At 45.1% G+C, this 16,645-nt stretch overlaps 2 protein-coding genes across 5 annotated transcripts in view; one reads left to right on the forward strand and one right to left on the reverse strand.

The window, feature by feature from the left end:
- Window positions 1-8,168, forward strand: part of MED16 (mediator complex subunit 16) — a 23,214-nt gene extending 15,046 nt beyond the window's left edge. For all 4 annotated transcript variants that reach the window (XM_089496492.1, XM_089496493.1, XM_089496494.1 and 1 more), the window contains 4 exons: window positions 527-722; window positions 1,809-2,025; window positions 3,135-3,218; window positions 6,592-8,168. In XM_089496492.1, coding sequence (XP_089352618.1) covers window positions 527-722; window positions 1,809-2,025; window positions 3,135-3,218; window positions 6,592-6,718 — 624 coding nt within the window. In that variant the 3' untranslated portion in view covers window positions 6,719-8,168. The remainder of the gene's footprint in view (window positions 1-526; window positions 723-1,808; window positions 2,026-3,134; window positions 3,219-6,591) is intronic.
- On the reverse strand, window positions 7,998-13,763 carry CFD (complement factor D). Its single transcript, XM_089496497.1, is given in 6 exon segments — window positions 7,998-8,922; window positions 9,592-9,824; window positions 9,827-9,857; window positions 10,589-10,733; window positions 11,894-12,047; window positions 13,540-13,763. Coding segments are annotated over 6 exon segments (774 nt in total). The 5' UTR covers window positions 13,595-13,763; the 3' UTR covers window positions 7,998-8,766.
- Window positions 13,764-16,645: the final 2,882 nt, after the last annotated feature.

Here is a 16,645-nt window from a genome sequence, read left to right on the forward strand (position 1 = left end):
TCTCTCAGCCTCAGAGGAAGGCAATGGTGGCAAATCTGATCAAATCTTGCCAAGAAAACCCAAGGAGAGCTTCATCATAAGTCAAAGATGATTTGAAGGCACATAAAAGCAACAACAGACTTTGAGCATAGGATATTAGGGAATACTGAGCTTTTCATTTTCTCAGTGGGAATCTTTCTTCTAGAGCACTGTGGTTTCAGTGTTGACATAAAACTCCAAATGATCAGGGTTCAAATCCCTGCTCAGCCATGGAAACCCACTAGGTGACTTTGAATACAGACGGGTCTCTTAGAAGTGGAATACATTCCCTACTCTGTCCTGCTAAAAAGATAATAAGCTGCTCCAGGAGGTCCTAGTATTGCCCAGTATTGTTAGATTCAAGTATAATTCTTCCTTAGCCTTTGCAGAGATTGCTGGGATTTTCTCCCATTTATGTCCTATTGAGGTGTTGGCTAAGCCTCCAAAATCAGATGAGACCAGGTGGGTATGTTGATGCCCTTTTCACCTTTTCTTTTTCCTCCTGTAGGGTTCTGGTCCGGTTCGCCCCGGGCACAGCTTCCTCCGTGACGGGGCCTCTCTGGGCATGCTGCGAGAGCTCATGGTCATGATTCGCATCTGGGGCCTCTTGAAACCGAGCTGCCTCCCCATTTACACAGCAACCTCTGACACCCAGGACAACATGTCCCTCCTCTTCTGCCTTCTCACCAAACTGTGGCTCTGTTGTGAGTGTTGTGTGGGTGTCCCACACATGGGAAAGGGGGCACTGGGAGGGCACACATACACGTTGGCACAAGGCTGTTGCCTAGGATTACAGTGCAGAAAGACTGCTTACCAGTGGGGGGAATAACAGGATTTTGTGGGGCATGGTAGGTTATGCATTTGAAGCACACACAGGTTTCCCAGGAGTCATGTTTTCTTGCTAAATATGCATACAGAACTAGACTATTGGTGAAGGTGTTCTAGGGTAGGATGGACACAGCTAACATTGGAGATTACAGGGCCACATGCATTTATTGATCTATAGTTTGAATTTTGCCCGTTTGAAGTAGGCCATTCTCTGTATTATCTGAATACCCCATTTCTGTCCAGGACAGTGGGTTTATCTCTGCTATAACCACATCTCTATTCACTGACTATTTGCCTGTAACACTGTCCTCAAACTGTGTCACACAAATCGATTTTTTGGAATATACTGATTTACCGTTTGGGAATTTAGAGATGAGCTCACGTGGCATTAAATGGTCTCTTAAGGCTGAAAACAATGTAAAAACGATTTTGAACTCAAAAATGCCATACTCTTCGTAGTACGATACTAACTACCAAATCCTCGGATATTGTTTTCGAATCTTTTCAAAAGTTAAGCTTAACAATTAAGAATTTACTGGCCCAACAAACAATGCCTAGAGAAACTCAGATTTCTTACATAGAAGGTGTTCTGCCGCCTTATGGCCTGAAGAGTTGTAAGGAGAGTTGCAGGTTGTAAGCATTGTCACCGGAAGAGAGGTCCCAAAATTTACTCACCTGCTAGATAGGGTTTTCCCCCTATGACATAAAAGTCCCAGCACTTACTTACTTACTCCCTCCCTCCCTCCCTCCCTCCCTCCCTCCCTCCCTCCCTCCCTCCCTCCCTCCCTCCCTTCTTCTCTTCCTTGCCTTTGCTGCAGCATCACACTGCTGGCTCCACATTCAACTTATGATCAACACTGATTCCTTTTAATGTGTCCTAGGACAGTTAGCATTGTGAGTCTCCGAAATATGGCATGCTGATTTCTCCCCTGACCAAACCCTTCCTTTTCCTTCCCTGGAAGGTCGTGATGAGAGCCACCCAAGTGAGCCGGATGATGCCCTGATTGACGAGTGCTGCCTCTTGCCCAGCCAGCTGCTCATCCCAAACATTGACTGGCTCCCTGTCAACGACGCCATCATCGGCAAACTGCAGAACAAGCAGCCTGTCCGCCTCCAGTTCGGGAAGCCACCCGGGCTCATTGGGCATGCCGTTTCGCTCCAGTTTGATGCCTCTGCCAGGTGGGCTGGGCACAGTGGGCTTTCAGTGTGTGTGCCACAGGATGTTAGCTGCCTTTCTGCTTGGGACTGATGTCTTTGCAATGGCCCTACGTGTGTTCAAGAGTGAATTGAGTAGTTTTGCAACATCTGTATTCACCAGGGGTTGTCATGATGTTAGAACCTACTGGAAAGGGTTGCCTGACCCTGTGTTGTACCAACCTATTATTGCAAGGAGAGATTTCTTCGGATGGGTTGTTCCATCTGCAGACACCAGCAGTGAGCAGAAGAGCAGCAGTTTGCAAGATGAATATATAGGTTCTCCTGCATTTCCTTCTCTCTCACACACATATACACACACATATATACATACACACAAACACACACACAATGAGAGAGAAGGAAAGAATGCAGAAGGAGAACCTATGCATGCATCTTGCAAACTGTTGCTCTTCTATTATATACATACACAACAACAACAACACACACACACACACACACACACACATATATGCGCACACAGTGTCTCTGTATACACTATATGCTAAGGATGGGATACTTCACTCAGTTTTCTTCCCAAAGGCAGCAATAAGTAACTTTAAGCATTTCCTTCCCGTTGTACGAAACTCTTCAAAACAGTTTTTGAAGCCGAGTCACAATTCAGGATTTAGTCCATGCAAAATTCACATATTTCATGCCCAGAAAATGCTGTTTTCTAGGCAGATCAGCAGACATGTGAGTTTTGCAGCACTTTTCTGGGCAGGAAACAGTATTTCTTCATTAGATGATTTTCTGTGCAGTAAACGTTGTTTTCTGCTTAAAGCAACCACGTGTGAATTATTTTGCAGAATAAGTCCCAAATTGCAAAAATTCTTGTCAGTTCCAGGATTCTTCTCATCAGGGTTTCACAACATTTGAAAAACATGTTTTCCAAAAATATATGAATATTCGCTCCTTCCTGGTTCTATATTCCATTTGTTGTGTAACGTATCAGGGATATTTCTCCTTTCTTTGAGACAGTATTTGAGCCGCTTTGTTTTCAAGCCATCCGGGGTCATCTTCCTTTCCTTGCAGAAAAGGAATGCTTTCCACATTAGAAATACGTATTCCCTTTTCCCTTCCTTGGCATTCAGGGCACCTGGACAGCCCAAGATTGACCACCTGCGGCGACTCCATCTTGGGGCCCATCCCACTGAGGAATGCAAATCTTGTACCAGGTAAACATCATTTGTTGTTGTTGTGTGCTTTCCAGTTATTTCCAACTAAGGCCCTAAGGTGAACCTATCATGGGGTTTATCATGGCAAGATTTGTTCAGAGAAAGTTTGTCTTTGCCTCCCTCTGAAGATGAGAGAGTGTGATTCGCCCAAGATCACTTAGTGGGTTTCCATGACTGAGTAAGGATTCGAACCCTGGTCTCTACTTATCAAATTTGCAGGTGACACCAAATTAGGAGGAGTAGCTAATACTCCAGAGGACAGGATCAACATTCAAAATGACCTGAATAGACTAGGAAGCTGGGCCAAAGCTAACAAAATGAAATTCAACAGGGAGAAATGTAAGGTACTGCACTTCGGGCGGAAAAATGAAAGGCACAGATATAGGATTATGGGGGAGACCTGGCTGAAGGAGAGACTTATTCGTGTGAAAGGGATCTGGGAGTCCAAGTAGAGCACAAGTTGAACATGTGTCAACAGTGCAATGCGGCAGCTAAAAAGGCCAATGCAATTTTAGGCTGCATCAATAAAAGTATAGTGTCTAGATCAAGGGAAGCCAATCTAGTCCAATCCTTCTGACATCCAAGAACCCATAACTACAGCATTCCTGAAAAACGCTCATCTAACCCCTGTTTAAAGTTAACCACTTTTGATGCATTTGCTGCTGTGGATCATTTTCTCTTTATGCTCTTAATTCCATTTATCTGTTGGCAATATTTATCCTTTCTAATTCAGGAACAGCTTACCAGTGGCATCAGCTGCTCCATGTTTATTCAGGATGAGCAGAGCTACATTAGCCCAGCAAATATGTTCCCAAACACACTTTCGCTGGGTTTGGTCAGGGAGAAGAGGGATACAGAGTGACTTAAGCTGTCAAATACTCTTGATTCTCCCCTATAGATTATCTAACCCAACCCATCCTTTCATAAGATACTGCTCAAAATGGTATAAAATTGAAAAAGGAAGGGTAAAAAAATGAGGTAAAGGAGGATAAAATCAGAAGGAATTGCATGAGGCAGTCAGAAAGATTTCAAAATTCAAAATGACCTTAATAGATTTGAAAGATGGGCCAAAGCTAGCAAAATGAATTTCAGCGCAGAGAAATGTAAGGTACTGCAGTTAGGCAGAAAAAATGAAATGCACAGATATAGGATGGGGGACACCTGGCTGAATGAAACTACGTGTGAAAGGGACCTAGAAGTCCAAGTAGACCACAAGTAGAACATGAGTTAACAGTGTGATGCGGCAGCTAACAAGGCCAATGTGATTTTAGGCTACATCAATAGAAGTATAGTGTCTAGATCAAGGAAAGTAATAGTGCCTCTGTATTCTGCTCTGGTCAGGCCCCACCTGGAATAATATTGTGTCCAGTTATGGGCAAAACAATTCAAAAAGGACATTGAGAAACTACAGCATGTCCAAAGGAGGACAACTAAAATGGTGGAAGGTCTCTAAACCTTGCCCTGTGAGGAGCGACTTAGGGACCTGGATATGTTTAGCCTGAAGAAGAGAAGGTTAAGAGGTGGTATGATAGCCCTGTTTATTTGAAGGGATGTGACATTGGGGATGGAGCAAGCTTGTTTTCTGCTGCTCCAGAGAACAGGACCCAATGGAGCAATGGATGCAAGCTCCAGGAAAACAGCTTCCACCTCAACAATAGAAGGAATGTCCTGACAGTAAAGGATGTATGAGATGCTCCCTTGGAGAGTAGTGGAGTCTCCTTCTTTAGAGATCTTTAAAAAGAAGCTGGATGACCATCTGCCAGGGATGCTTTGATTGTGAGTTCCTGCATGGCAGAAGGGGGTTGGACTGGATGGCCCTTGCGGTCTCTTCCAACTCTATGATTTTATGATCAGTAACAACTAGAATCATAGAGCTAGAAGAGACACCAAGGGTCATCCGGTCCAGCCCCCTGCCATGAAAAATCTGGATGTTCCAGGTCCTAGTATACCACAGTGATTCTCATTGTAACACACACACACACACACACACACACACTGAATTTGCTGTGCTGCCACATTGGCTTTTTCAGATGGTTCCGATTTTTCATCTTGCGTGGGATTGTTTGTGACTGTCCTTTTTGCAGCCTCTTCTTCAAGAACTGTCATCCTTGCTGAGTCTTTTTCCCTTAGCAAGTCTGGCCATGGGATTCCACCCTGTATTTCCCTTAACTTGTTAAAAAACCTCAAAGACATATAGCCATGTTAGTATGGAAAATCAGTCTGCAGTCTGCAAGAGTAAAGTTGGTAGCATGAGCTTTTGTAGACTTAGGTCTACATAGTAGGCTCAAGTCTACAAAACCTCATGCTACCAACTTCTGTCTTTCACTTTGTCTCAGAGTTGCTGCAAGATCCCTTTATGTATTGTTAAAATCAGCTTTCCTGAAATCCAAGATCCCTGTTTGCCCATATTCTTCTTTGCCCTCTCCTACAGTTGTGAGTTCTAGCATTACAGGGTCACTTCTCCTAAAGTACCAATAGCTTTGATTCCAATGGCCATATCCTCCCTAAAGTCTAGGGCTGCTGACCCCCTGGTTCCTTCTTCTGCCTTTTGAAATAGGAAATTATCTACAAGGCACATCAAGAATTTGTTGGAAAACCTACGCTTAACAGAGATGATATCCCAGCAGACATCAGGGGAATTGAAGCCCCCATAACTACTAATTCCAGCACCTTTCAGATTTCTGAGATCTATTTCTGAAAAGCATCATCCACTGCCTCTTCTTGGTCTGGTGGCCTATAGTAAACCCCTGGCACAATGTTGCTTTTATTTATTTCTCCACTTATTTTAAGCCAAACACTCTGAAGTGATCCACTCTGATCGCTCTCAAGGATTTCTGTACAAATGAATTTGTTTTTGACATATAATGCTACTACTACTCCTTTTCTCCGCATAAAGTAACCATGCGTGAATATGACCCTTCAGTTGTCATATTCCAAGCATGAGAGTCTCATCCCGCCAGGTCTCCATTATGTCGATAAAAATCATATTTAGCTTCTTGCATGAGGACTTCAAGTTCATCTTATTTGTTAGCCAAACTCAGTGCGTTGGTGTACATTTGAAGCTTTGTTTGTTCCCACATATTAATGTACTTATTAATTTTACTAATTTACTGTCAGCCTCTCTGTGGATCCCATTTTCTCAGCTTCTCTAGAAGCCTTGGGCTCAGAGTTTTCTTGTGGGTTGATGTTTCAATTATCATCTCCAACCCACCGCCCAAAGGATTTAATTTAAAGTAAGATACATAGGTCAGTAAGAATTAAAATCTGGATGTCCCAGGTCCTAGTACAGCACACAGGTTCTCAAAGTAAGTGCAGATTCCTTTGTCTGCCCTGGAGCAGCTCAGTTATGAGTGTCTTCTTGTTTGTCTTGAAGGTGTGGTTGCGTCACCATGTTGCGTTCCCCCAACAAGACAACAGCAGTCAAGCAATGGGAGCAGCGGTGGATCAAGAATTGTCTCTGTGGCGGGTTGTGGAGGAAGATGCCGTTCAACTGCTCCTGACTGTGGCACCCCAGAGGATGAAGGAGGAAGGATAGCAGCAAAGTCCGGGGGACAGTTGGACCCGTTGCTTTCTGCGTGGAGTGACTTTATGGAGGGACAGTTCCACCTTCCCATCTTTTGGGCACTTGGATGTCCAAATAGATGACTTACTCCCCTCTCCCTCCAAAAAATGCAGCTAGAAAAATATATTTAGAGGATGGGGATGAGGGCCTGCATTCTTGAAGTGGGAAGATCCTGGAAAATTCAGGGCCAATGTCACAGATGGATAGGCGCTACCGGTCACCAATGGCATGTTCCAGCAATGCCTAACTTTGTTCCTGCAGGTGTTTTGCCCAGAAGCCCCAGCCAGCTTGGTCAGCAAGCAGGAATTCTGGGAGCTGACGTCCCAAACCTCTGGAGGATCCAAGTTTGGGAACCACTGCTCCAGCTCCTGTACAATAAAGACACTCGGAAGCATTGGTTCCCAAAGTTTAGTCCTCCAGGTGTTTTGGACTTGAACTCCCAGAAGCCCTAGCTGACTTTGCCAACAGTCAGGAGTTCTGGGAGCTGAAGTCCAAAGCATCTGGAGGACCAAAGTCTCCCTTTCTGTATTGGGAACCTGCCAATGCCAGCTTTCAATGGGAGACCAGGAACTTGGGGAATCTTAAGGTGTGTATTAAACAAAAATCAGCAGCCTTGAATTTGAAATTGTATTTTTTTTTCCTGGCTACAGAAAGTCCTTTGTTGTTGCTTTTTAAGAACAGATGGGTTTTTGAGAGTTGACCAGTATAGCTCACTTCCCTGAGGTGTTTGTTTTCTACATGCAAGGAGTTTGGCCTTTTTTGTAAAAAGGGAGGATTCAAAATTTAAAGTCACCCCAGCTTCTGCTTTTGGAAATGAAATATGCAAAGTACGGCTGCTAGCATACTGGGGAGGCAGGAGAGAGATAACTTTCCTTGGGTAACTTTTTTTGACATCCAGGGCATTTCAGGTCTGAAATTCTGCCACCTTATTTTGCTGAAATCTCTATCTCTAGGGAGGCTACTCTGGGCCTGAATTTACCCATGGTCTCTTGGAACTTCCTAGGGTTTGCAAAAGTTAATTTTGTAGCACCACATCTCCATGAAAAACGCAGCCAGTGTGAGCATGTGGTCCAAAAAAGGAGCTTTTCCATGCAGCATTTTCATTCTTTCCATGTTTTCCTTTGAAACATAGAATGGAGAGGCCCTGGGAGTAAAATCTTTGGTTCCCGAATGCGGTTCCCAGGATGATTTGACAACACACACAAACGCACCCCCTGCTCACTTGCTTTTGTGTGCCTTTTCACACTGTTTATTCTGTTGTGTATTTGTCTCCGACATTTGCCTGTTTTCCTGGTCCGCGAGCGCGAAAATTACAACTTTCATGACACGCTGAGAGTACAGAAAAGGATGGAAGCAATAATTTTGCAAATAAAAGACTGCCAAGTGTTTTGCTGGTTTAACTGTCTCCCGCTTTTCCCTCCCACGCTGCACTGAAGTCTTTCCTCTTTCCAAAGAAAGAAGGACAGAAAGGGGAGGAAAACCCCCACACACATACTTGCTGTATAATGTGGCTTTGGACATGGAGAATCATGGAATCCTAGAGTTTGAAAGGGTCACAAGGGGATAACTGGTAATCCATCCCTCTGACATGCAGAAAGAGGCAACTAGTGAAAGAAGGGAAAACCCTGACAATTCTTTGCAGTGCAAATAGTTACCATTCTCCCCCCCTCACCCCCAAACCTGGGGAAGTTACTATTTGGATTGCAAACAGAATTGCTACACAAGGATAGACATTAGGCATTGAAGTCTAAAAAGGTAATTTCTCCTGGGAGAAGGAGCATATCAACAGTGGAAGATGCTGCCTTTGAAGGTGGTGGCGTCTCCTCCTCTGGAGGTTTTCAAATTGGATGGCCATCTGTCGGGAGTGCTTTGATGGTGTCTCCCTGCGTGGCAGAATGGGGTGGACTAGGTAGCCCCTGGGGCTCCCTTTCAATGCTAGGGTTCTGTGATTCTTTTTCAAAGCAAAAGTGCAACTTCTGTGATGGGTTAATTGGCGGATGCCATGACAGCCCTGATCCATTCGAGGTAAGGAGGGATCCGAGTGTAAATCCCAGGTTTCTTCCAGTTGCCGCAGACACGTGAACCAGCGGCCACAACCCCTTCGGCCACACCATGGCAAACAAGGGGCCCTCCAGAATCGCCCTGGACAGAGAAGAGAAAGCAGAAAGGCCGAGGTTCAGAGGTGGGAGCTCTTCCATCTTTTGCCCTGTCCACATCTCCCCAAAAGCAAGCCCCACTGAGCCCCATTGCATTTACTCCCAGGAAAGGGAGCTCAAAATTTCAGCCCACAGGACCAGAAGCCCTTTCCCAGTGCCCAAAGGTGGCATAATTCCTATGGTGCCACCCTATGTAGTCCTGGGATCTGTTGTTCAAGGGGCATTAAGACCTCTTGGTCAAAGAGTTCTAAGCGTCACCAGACTACAAATCCCAGGGTTTAATAAACTGCAGCTGCAGCAGTTAAAATGGGACTGTAATGCTATCGGTGGGCAGTATGAAAGGCCCCTACGCTACAGAGAAGACGTCAAAATCCCTTTGGAGAAAACAAAGCCAAGCCAAGTTCTTGGCGAGTCCTTCCCATTCCTGACTCTAAAGCAGTGATTCCCAAATTCTGACCTTCCACATGTTTTGGACTTCAGTTCCCAGAATCTCAGACTCTTGGTCAAGATGGCTGAGGCTTCTGGGAGCTGCAGTCCAAAATTATCTAGAGGACCAGACTTTGGATACCAATACAAGTCAAAGGGTCCACATGCCTTGCTTGACCACAGCTGTGCTGGCAGCCAAAAATCCTCTCTCTTCCTCCTCCCTTCCTACCTTGCAGGTATCCTTGCGGGAATCCCTCTTGATCTCAGTGCACATCATGTTCTCTGTCACCTCCCCATCATGGTGGATCCTCCGGTTGCAGGTGGCCCAACTCAGGATGCTCAGCTCCACCGACTGTAGCCTGTCTGGACGTTTCCCAGTGTTGGCAGTGAGGCCCCAGCCAGCCGCCGTGCAGAGGGTCCCCGCGGGCACCTCTCGGTCTTCTCTCTGAAAAGCCAGGTCCCCACATCTGTGCCAAGGAGGGCCGGTTCAGCCAGCTGGTTAGAGGAAGGGTGGGAAGAGTGACCCTTGATGCAAAGGACCCCCGGAGTTGAGTCCCAGGCCCTAGCAGCTGGGACTAGTTCATGGCATGTGAAGTCGAAGGCTTTCATGGCCAGCATCCATAGTTTTTTGTGGGTTTCTCAAGCTATGTGGCCATGTTCTAGAAGAGTTTATTCCTGATGTTTCACCAACATCTGTGGCTGGCATCTTCAGAAGATCTTCTCATCTTCTCTGAAGATGCCAGCCACAGATGCTGGTGAAACGTCAGGATGAAACTCTTCTAGAACATGGCCACATAGCCCGAAAAACCTGCAAAAAACTATAGTTCACGGCATGCTCAGAAACATTGCTCCAGCAGAATGTGTCAGCAGGAAAAAGTTGGTGCCCACCATCAGTGTGGCCTGCAATGGGGAGGTTCATTTGGTTTTGTATTTGGAGGTGGAAATGTTGCCCTGAAGAACATGCTGGATCAGAGGGGCAACTGCTCCAGACCCAAATCTCTCAATAGATAGATTTCTGTCAATGGGAAATAAAATCAGTCTGTGTTCCTTGTCATGGAGGTGGTGAATCTGTTTTGGGTTTTCTTCTTTGGGAAGTTCTCGGGGGGGGGGGAGTCCTACAACCTATCTTGAAAAGATGGGGGACCATGAACTGACACCTCATACTTCTGGGATGGAGTCTTTACATGGAAAGGAGAGCATTTCAGTCTCGGGTCCAGGAGACCCACCTGGACAAGCAAGAAGTCATCGGCGTTGGTCTCGATGCTGCTCCCAGGGTGGGGGATGAGACGGCGGACCCCGTAGAGGCGCTTGTGGGGTTCGTGGGCCGTGAGCGAGTGGGCCCCCAAGAGGACCTGGAACGTCCCATTGATCCTGCAGCCCAAAAGGGGATCTGTTCAGTACCTGAGTCTCATGACCGTTTCCCCAAAAGTTTGGTACCCATTTACTTTCCAAGTTCCCATCCTAGTCAGAACTATGCAACACTACAGATAATGGCTGGCAGAGAGTATTGCTGTGTGTGTGTCCGTAATTCCTCTGCATTAAATAAAACTATATAATCTTACTATAAGACTATATCAATGCCTGTCCCAGCCCATCTTAAGAGTCGGCAGTCAGTTTGGTCCAAGAAGGTCTGTTCAGTTGCTCATCAGGGTACAAGAAGGATGGCATTCCCCACCAGCAAGAGAGGCTAAGATCATCCAAAGCTGGATCCTTGCTAAACTCATGGCTGCAGTGTCCTTCCATGGTGCAAAGGACTGGAAACATCCTTCAAGTTGCACTCCAACCAGCAGCCAAACTGACCTCCTCTGCCCAATGCGGCTGCTGGCTATTAATGTAGTCTTAGGGGAACCAGGCCAGGAGATGTTACTTAGTATAATATCGGTATAAATAGTAAATTTATAGTAATGACAATATAGATGGTATTGCAGCATGCAATCCCCCACATACCACACAATCTCTTCCCACTTGAACCTCAGTTAAAATGGAGCCCAGCGTGATAAGCACCCATTTAGTCCACCGAACTACATGTCAGCCTTTCCATATTTTCCCCAAGCATAATCTGTCAAATAAGCAAAGCTGCCCTAACTGGATGAACTTCCGACTTGTGTCGGACCCCAGCGCCTCATCCCCTAACCAGCATGGTCACTGGGAATACTGGGAAGGAACTGGAACTCCAGAACATCGGCCAGGTTGGAGATGCAGTTGGATGTTTAAGGTTATGCGCCAGGTTTTCCCTCTTATACAGAAAGACACAGAAAATGAAAAAGACAGAATCCTCCTCCTGCCTTGGTGCCTTCTTAGTGCCCATTAGGAAGGGCAACACTGCCATCTCTCTTCCATGTTCTTAGCAGACACAACTGTTCCTTCTCACATATATAGGGAGGAAACAGAGCAACTTGAAAGAAGGATTGCTTTAGACTACACCTTCCATAATCCCCCACATGGGCTGGAAGAGCATGGGAGGTATAGTCCCTGGAGACAAGCTTTCCGGCTTTGAAGATTCTCTGCCTTTGAGAAATGGCAACACTCACGTATTCTCCAAACAGTGGGCAGCGCTCAGCACCCATTCCGCTGCGATAAGGAAACCGCCAGAGATGTGCTGCCCATTCTCCTGCAGGGATGCCATGTAGGGCATCGAGTGAGGATGGGGCTCTCGCCCGCCCAGGATTCGCCCCCAGGGACGACCTGTGGAAAGCAGCAGTCAGAAGTTATGGTAGCCCACCCAACCCCATACACCCAAGGTGCAACATATTTGTTGTGGCAAGAAAACCACCCACTCAGGAAGACTGGAAGACATGTGCCAAATGCCAGCAGTCCCAAAGTGGCACTGCCTGGATGCACTGGAGTGCCACTCCCATCATTCCTGGAAGTGGAAAGAAAACCTTCCCCTGAGGAAGAGTGGAAGGCATGAGCTGTCCCAAAATGGCACTGCCTGGATGCACTGGAGTGCCACTCCCATCATCCTTGGAAGCGATGAGTCCGGTAGTCAAGTAAATTTGGACAAAGTACAGTTAAAATGAGGATGGCTTCAGAGTGTTTTCCATATGAGAGGATGCGGTAAGAGAGACTGGATGAAAAAAATATATGAATACTTGTTTGGCAAAAGAGATGTGGTCCCAAGAAGGTACGGCACCATCCTGATATTTAATTTTTGCCTTGCTTCCTTGAGTTACCATATATCTAAGCTGGACTATTTAGGTATATAAAGCGGGGAAAAACCCCGCAAAGCCCTGGGAACTAACAAACTGAAGCAAGAATAAAACTTTAATTCTTGGGTGCCTTTTCATAACCTCCAGTCCTTTGACGGAGGCAGCACAGCAGAGTGAGGTTTTCTCATATGGAGATAAATACCAAAGAAAGAGTTAGTGGTATTTAATGCATCTATTTGTATTCAGAAATGTGTGATCAGAAATTTTGCGATCAGAAAAATGGCATCTGGAGACAGCTGAAGCGATCTGCTCTTCCTTGGATCCAGTTGTTCAGTCCAAAGACACAATCCCTGATATCGCTTATCAGGCCGGTATATTTCCAACCATTGGTACAGTTATTTGCAAGAGTAGAATACTCAATATATTGTTTATACCAGAGTTGTAGTTCCAAAAAAAGGAACTTTTCCAAGCTCTGCTTAACTCACAGCAGCATAGACCCAAGTGAGGAAGACAACGACAAAGTCTCAAAGAACAGATCTTATTCAGATAGGGTCACATACAGGAACAATTTGGTTCCAGGATTTCAATAACAAAACAGGAAAGCTTTATGCAGAAACTATTAATGTTCACGACAAACTTGGAGGGTAGAGAATTCTTATTTAGACAAACTAACTGAATCTGTCCATTTGGAAGTCACAATTGCAATGGCCTGAACATGCTAATTTTCATTATTATTGCTACAGTTGGCCCTCCGTATCCATGGATTCTTTATCCATGGCTTCAAGCATCCATAGCTTGAAAATACACCCCAAAGCAAACCATTTTATATAAGGGACCCCATTTTACTACACCATTGTATATAATGGGATTTGAGCATCCACAGATATTGGTATCCACAGTTGAAAGGGGGGTCCTGGAACTGAATGCCAGAGGATACCAAGGGCCCGCTGTATTTATAAAATAAATTTCTTTTTGGTTCTTTGTTTGCTGGAAGACACCGAGACAAAACATGTCAGGAGAATACTCACCATAAGTGGAAGAGATGCTCAAGACAAGTAAGATCCAGACCACAGTGGAAGCCATCTCAGATCTGCAAGGCAATGCTTTGCGCCGTGAATCTCGGATGCAGCTGCATTCGGAGATATTTACATATTCTTGGGAAGTTCCTTGTTTGAGATCAGAGGTCCAAGGGCGAATTTCCCCCACAATAAAACCAAACAAGAAACAGCCTTTTCCCAGCTGTTGGTGTTGGCACTCACTCCGCAGGAAGTCTCTTGGAATTTGCAAGATAAGGGAGGATTGTTTTTCAGTTTGTCCTGAAAGGACAGCTAGAGTTCAGACTGTACTAAAAGCCGACTTTAGAATCCCCAAGAAAAATATGAGTGTGTGTGTGTGTGTGTGTGTGTGTGTGTGTGTGTTGTATGCCTTCTGAAGTGCGCCTGATACCCATTACCTTTTAAACCAGATCACAAATTGGTTTGAACCAGTTCAAATGACCCTGGTTCCCACTTGAACTGAATCGCTGAAGTGGTTGAGACAGGGTTGGCCTTATGCTAGGCCCATTTAACCCATGTCTTTTTGACGCCAGTGTTTCCTGCGTCTTTTTGGATAGAATGATTCTGCGCAAGTGTGAACCAGATGCAGATCGGGATTGATATAAATTTGCCCTTCGGCCGGCTGGAGCGGGTCCATTTTGAACCGATTCATTCATGAACATGAACCACAAGCAGGTTGTTTTACAGGAGGAAAAATGTGATTGGGGCAAATGTAGTGTGAACCACATGCCACTGTCGAACTGATCCATTGATTCAGATCACAAATCAATTTATCTGTAAGCGGGAATCAAGCCCTGGACTCCAAGTCATAGTCCAACACTCATACCACAACACCATGCCGGCTCTCATAAAAACATATCAAACATGTATATTCTTAGATATATCTTATATCTGGCATTCTGCTTGGGACTTTTGTCTCTGCAAAACTGACGTATGCACAAAATTGAACGGAGTAGTTTTGCAACATCTGCATTCACCTCTGATCTATGCAATGGTAGCCAGTGGAGTGACCGATACCCCACAGAACATTATGCAGTGGGAAGCCATGCACATTAGGGTCGGGTTGCACCCTGAAGCACATGAAAACATTGGCTAGGAAGGGTCAGATCTCAAAATCAGAAATACCTGATAGTGCTAGGGCACTCTTGCTTGGATGTGCATCTTCAAAATTCACTAACAGTGTCTCTTTTCATCTCCGCAACATAGGAGTTTATCAGACAAGGGGAATTGGAAGTATAATCTGATGGCAATCTGAATGCAATCATGGGGTTTAACGTTATTGCGTGATAACCCACTACACACAAATTTGGGCAATGGGAAGTCAGTCTGAACGCAATCATGTGGTTTCATGTTATTGCGTGATAGACTGCAACACACAAATTCGGGCAATGGCATACTATTTTCGGGCAATGGGAAGTCAGTTCGAACGCAATGCGTATTCACGTAATTGCGCGAAACTAGCGACTTTAAGTGAATGCATTCTGGCCCCACTTTCTTTTCATTCGAATTTAAGAGAAATTCCTCCCGTTTGATAAATTCCATAGTTATGGATTCATAGAATCCTAGACTTGGAAGAGACCCAAGGCCAACCAGTCCAACTCTCTTTAGCCATGCAGGAAGACACAGACAAAGTCCTCCCTGTGTGACGGATGGCCATCCAGCCTTTGTTTAAAAACCTCCAAAGAAGGAAACCCCATAACCTTCCACGGTGGCAGCGTCTTCCGTTGGCAAACGGCTCTTACCGTCCATAACCGTCAGGAAGTTCTTCCTAATGTCTAGGTCGAATTTCATGTCTTATAGTCTTAGTCCATTGTTCTGTTTCCAGTCTCTGGAGCAGCAGAAAACACACTTGCTCCATCCTCAATCAATATGTTGGATTCTTTGCCCAAACAAAAGTATTGCATAAATTCCATTCCATTGAACTAGTCATTAACTATGGGTAAAATCAATAGTTTGTGTGAAGCGATACAAGGCGTGTACTGCATTCAGGTCTCGGTCAATAGCAAGATACCTTGCAACGGGAAAGAAAGAGAATACAAGCTGACCTATAAACTGAAGCTTTGCAAGATCACACTAGGGAAGAAAATCACTCAGTAAAACCGTACTGTGTGGAGTCAGGCCTTACCTAAAGCTGCTTTATGTGCGATTGCGTTTGCGCACAGATTTCACAAGAGGAATTTGCAAGAAGCAATGTGTTGGAAAGAAACCCATGCATTAAAAAAACACCCCCGATAAATGTAACCAGGTTCCTCTCAGAGACAGTTTTCCAAGAAGACCTGGAGGTGATGCGAATGGTGCATTGGATTGATTTCGAAGGTCAAAGGCTGGCATGCAATCCATGCAGAAAATTGCTCTTGAGTGCAGACCCCAACTTACCGTAGATCACTTCACAAGAACAATTGATTTCACTGGAATTATTGACTAATTCAATGTAATGGAATTCATACAATACTTTGGTTGAGGGGGAGGGAAATCCAGCGCATGCATTAATCACTCACAGAAATAATAGCTTTCGACGGATCGGCACAGTTCTTAAATTGTTTTGCAAAGTGATTTTGCTGTGAAACGCTTCCTTCCTGCTGCTACCTTCCAAAGGGTCAGTCTATGGTTCTGTCTGTCGTCCCTTTGTATCTCATTGCAATGCATGTCCTCTCTTCTTAACTGTTTTGTATGAGGCATATATTCTTTGCAAAAGAGCATTTAATAAATAATTTAAATATAGATTTATTCAAGGGGCTGGCTGCTAGTAAAGTACAATGTTAAGGCGTTGCCTTGCTCAGAGTTCTGGAAGTATCTTGCAAGCCAAGGCAGCATTTCAAGGAAGAATACAGTTGAATACAGTTGAGTAGACAGTCAAATGCAGTACAGTTGCCCCTCCGTTTTTGCAGACTTGGAGTCCGCGTCCCTCGCCCATTTGCTGGTGGCAAATGGAGGGGGACAAAATGGGGCGCGCGCCATGGCGTGCACCGCCTTTCAAGCCAATGGGGCTTGAATATCAGCGATTTTCCGTTTTCGCGGAAATAATGCTATGTAATATAGCATTAAATAAACCATACAAAATGAATTTATATTTATATCA

Source organism: Sceloporus occidentalis, unplaced genomic scaffold (genome assembly GCF_023333645.1).
Source record: "Sceloporus occidentalis isolate IW3139 unplaced genomic scaffold, rSceOcc1.0.p SCAF_91, whole genome shotgun sequence".
Lineage (NCBI taxonomy): Eukaryota > Metazoa > Chordata > Lepidosauria > Squamata > Phrynosomatidae > Sceloporus > Sceloporus occidentalis.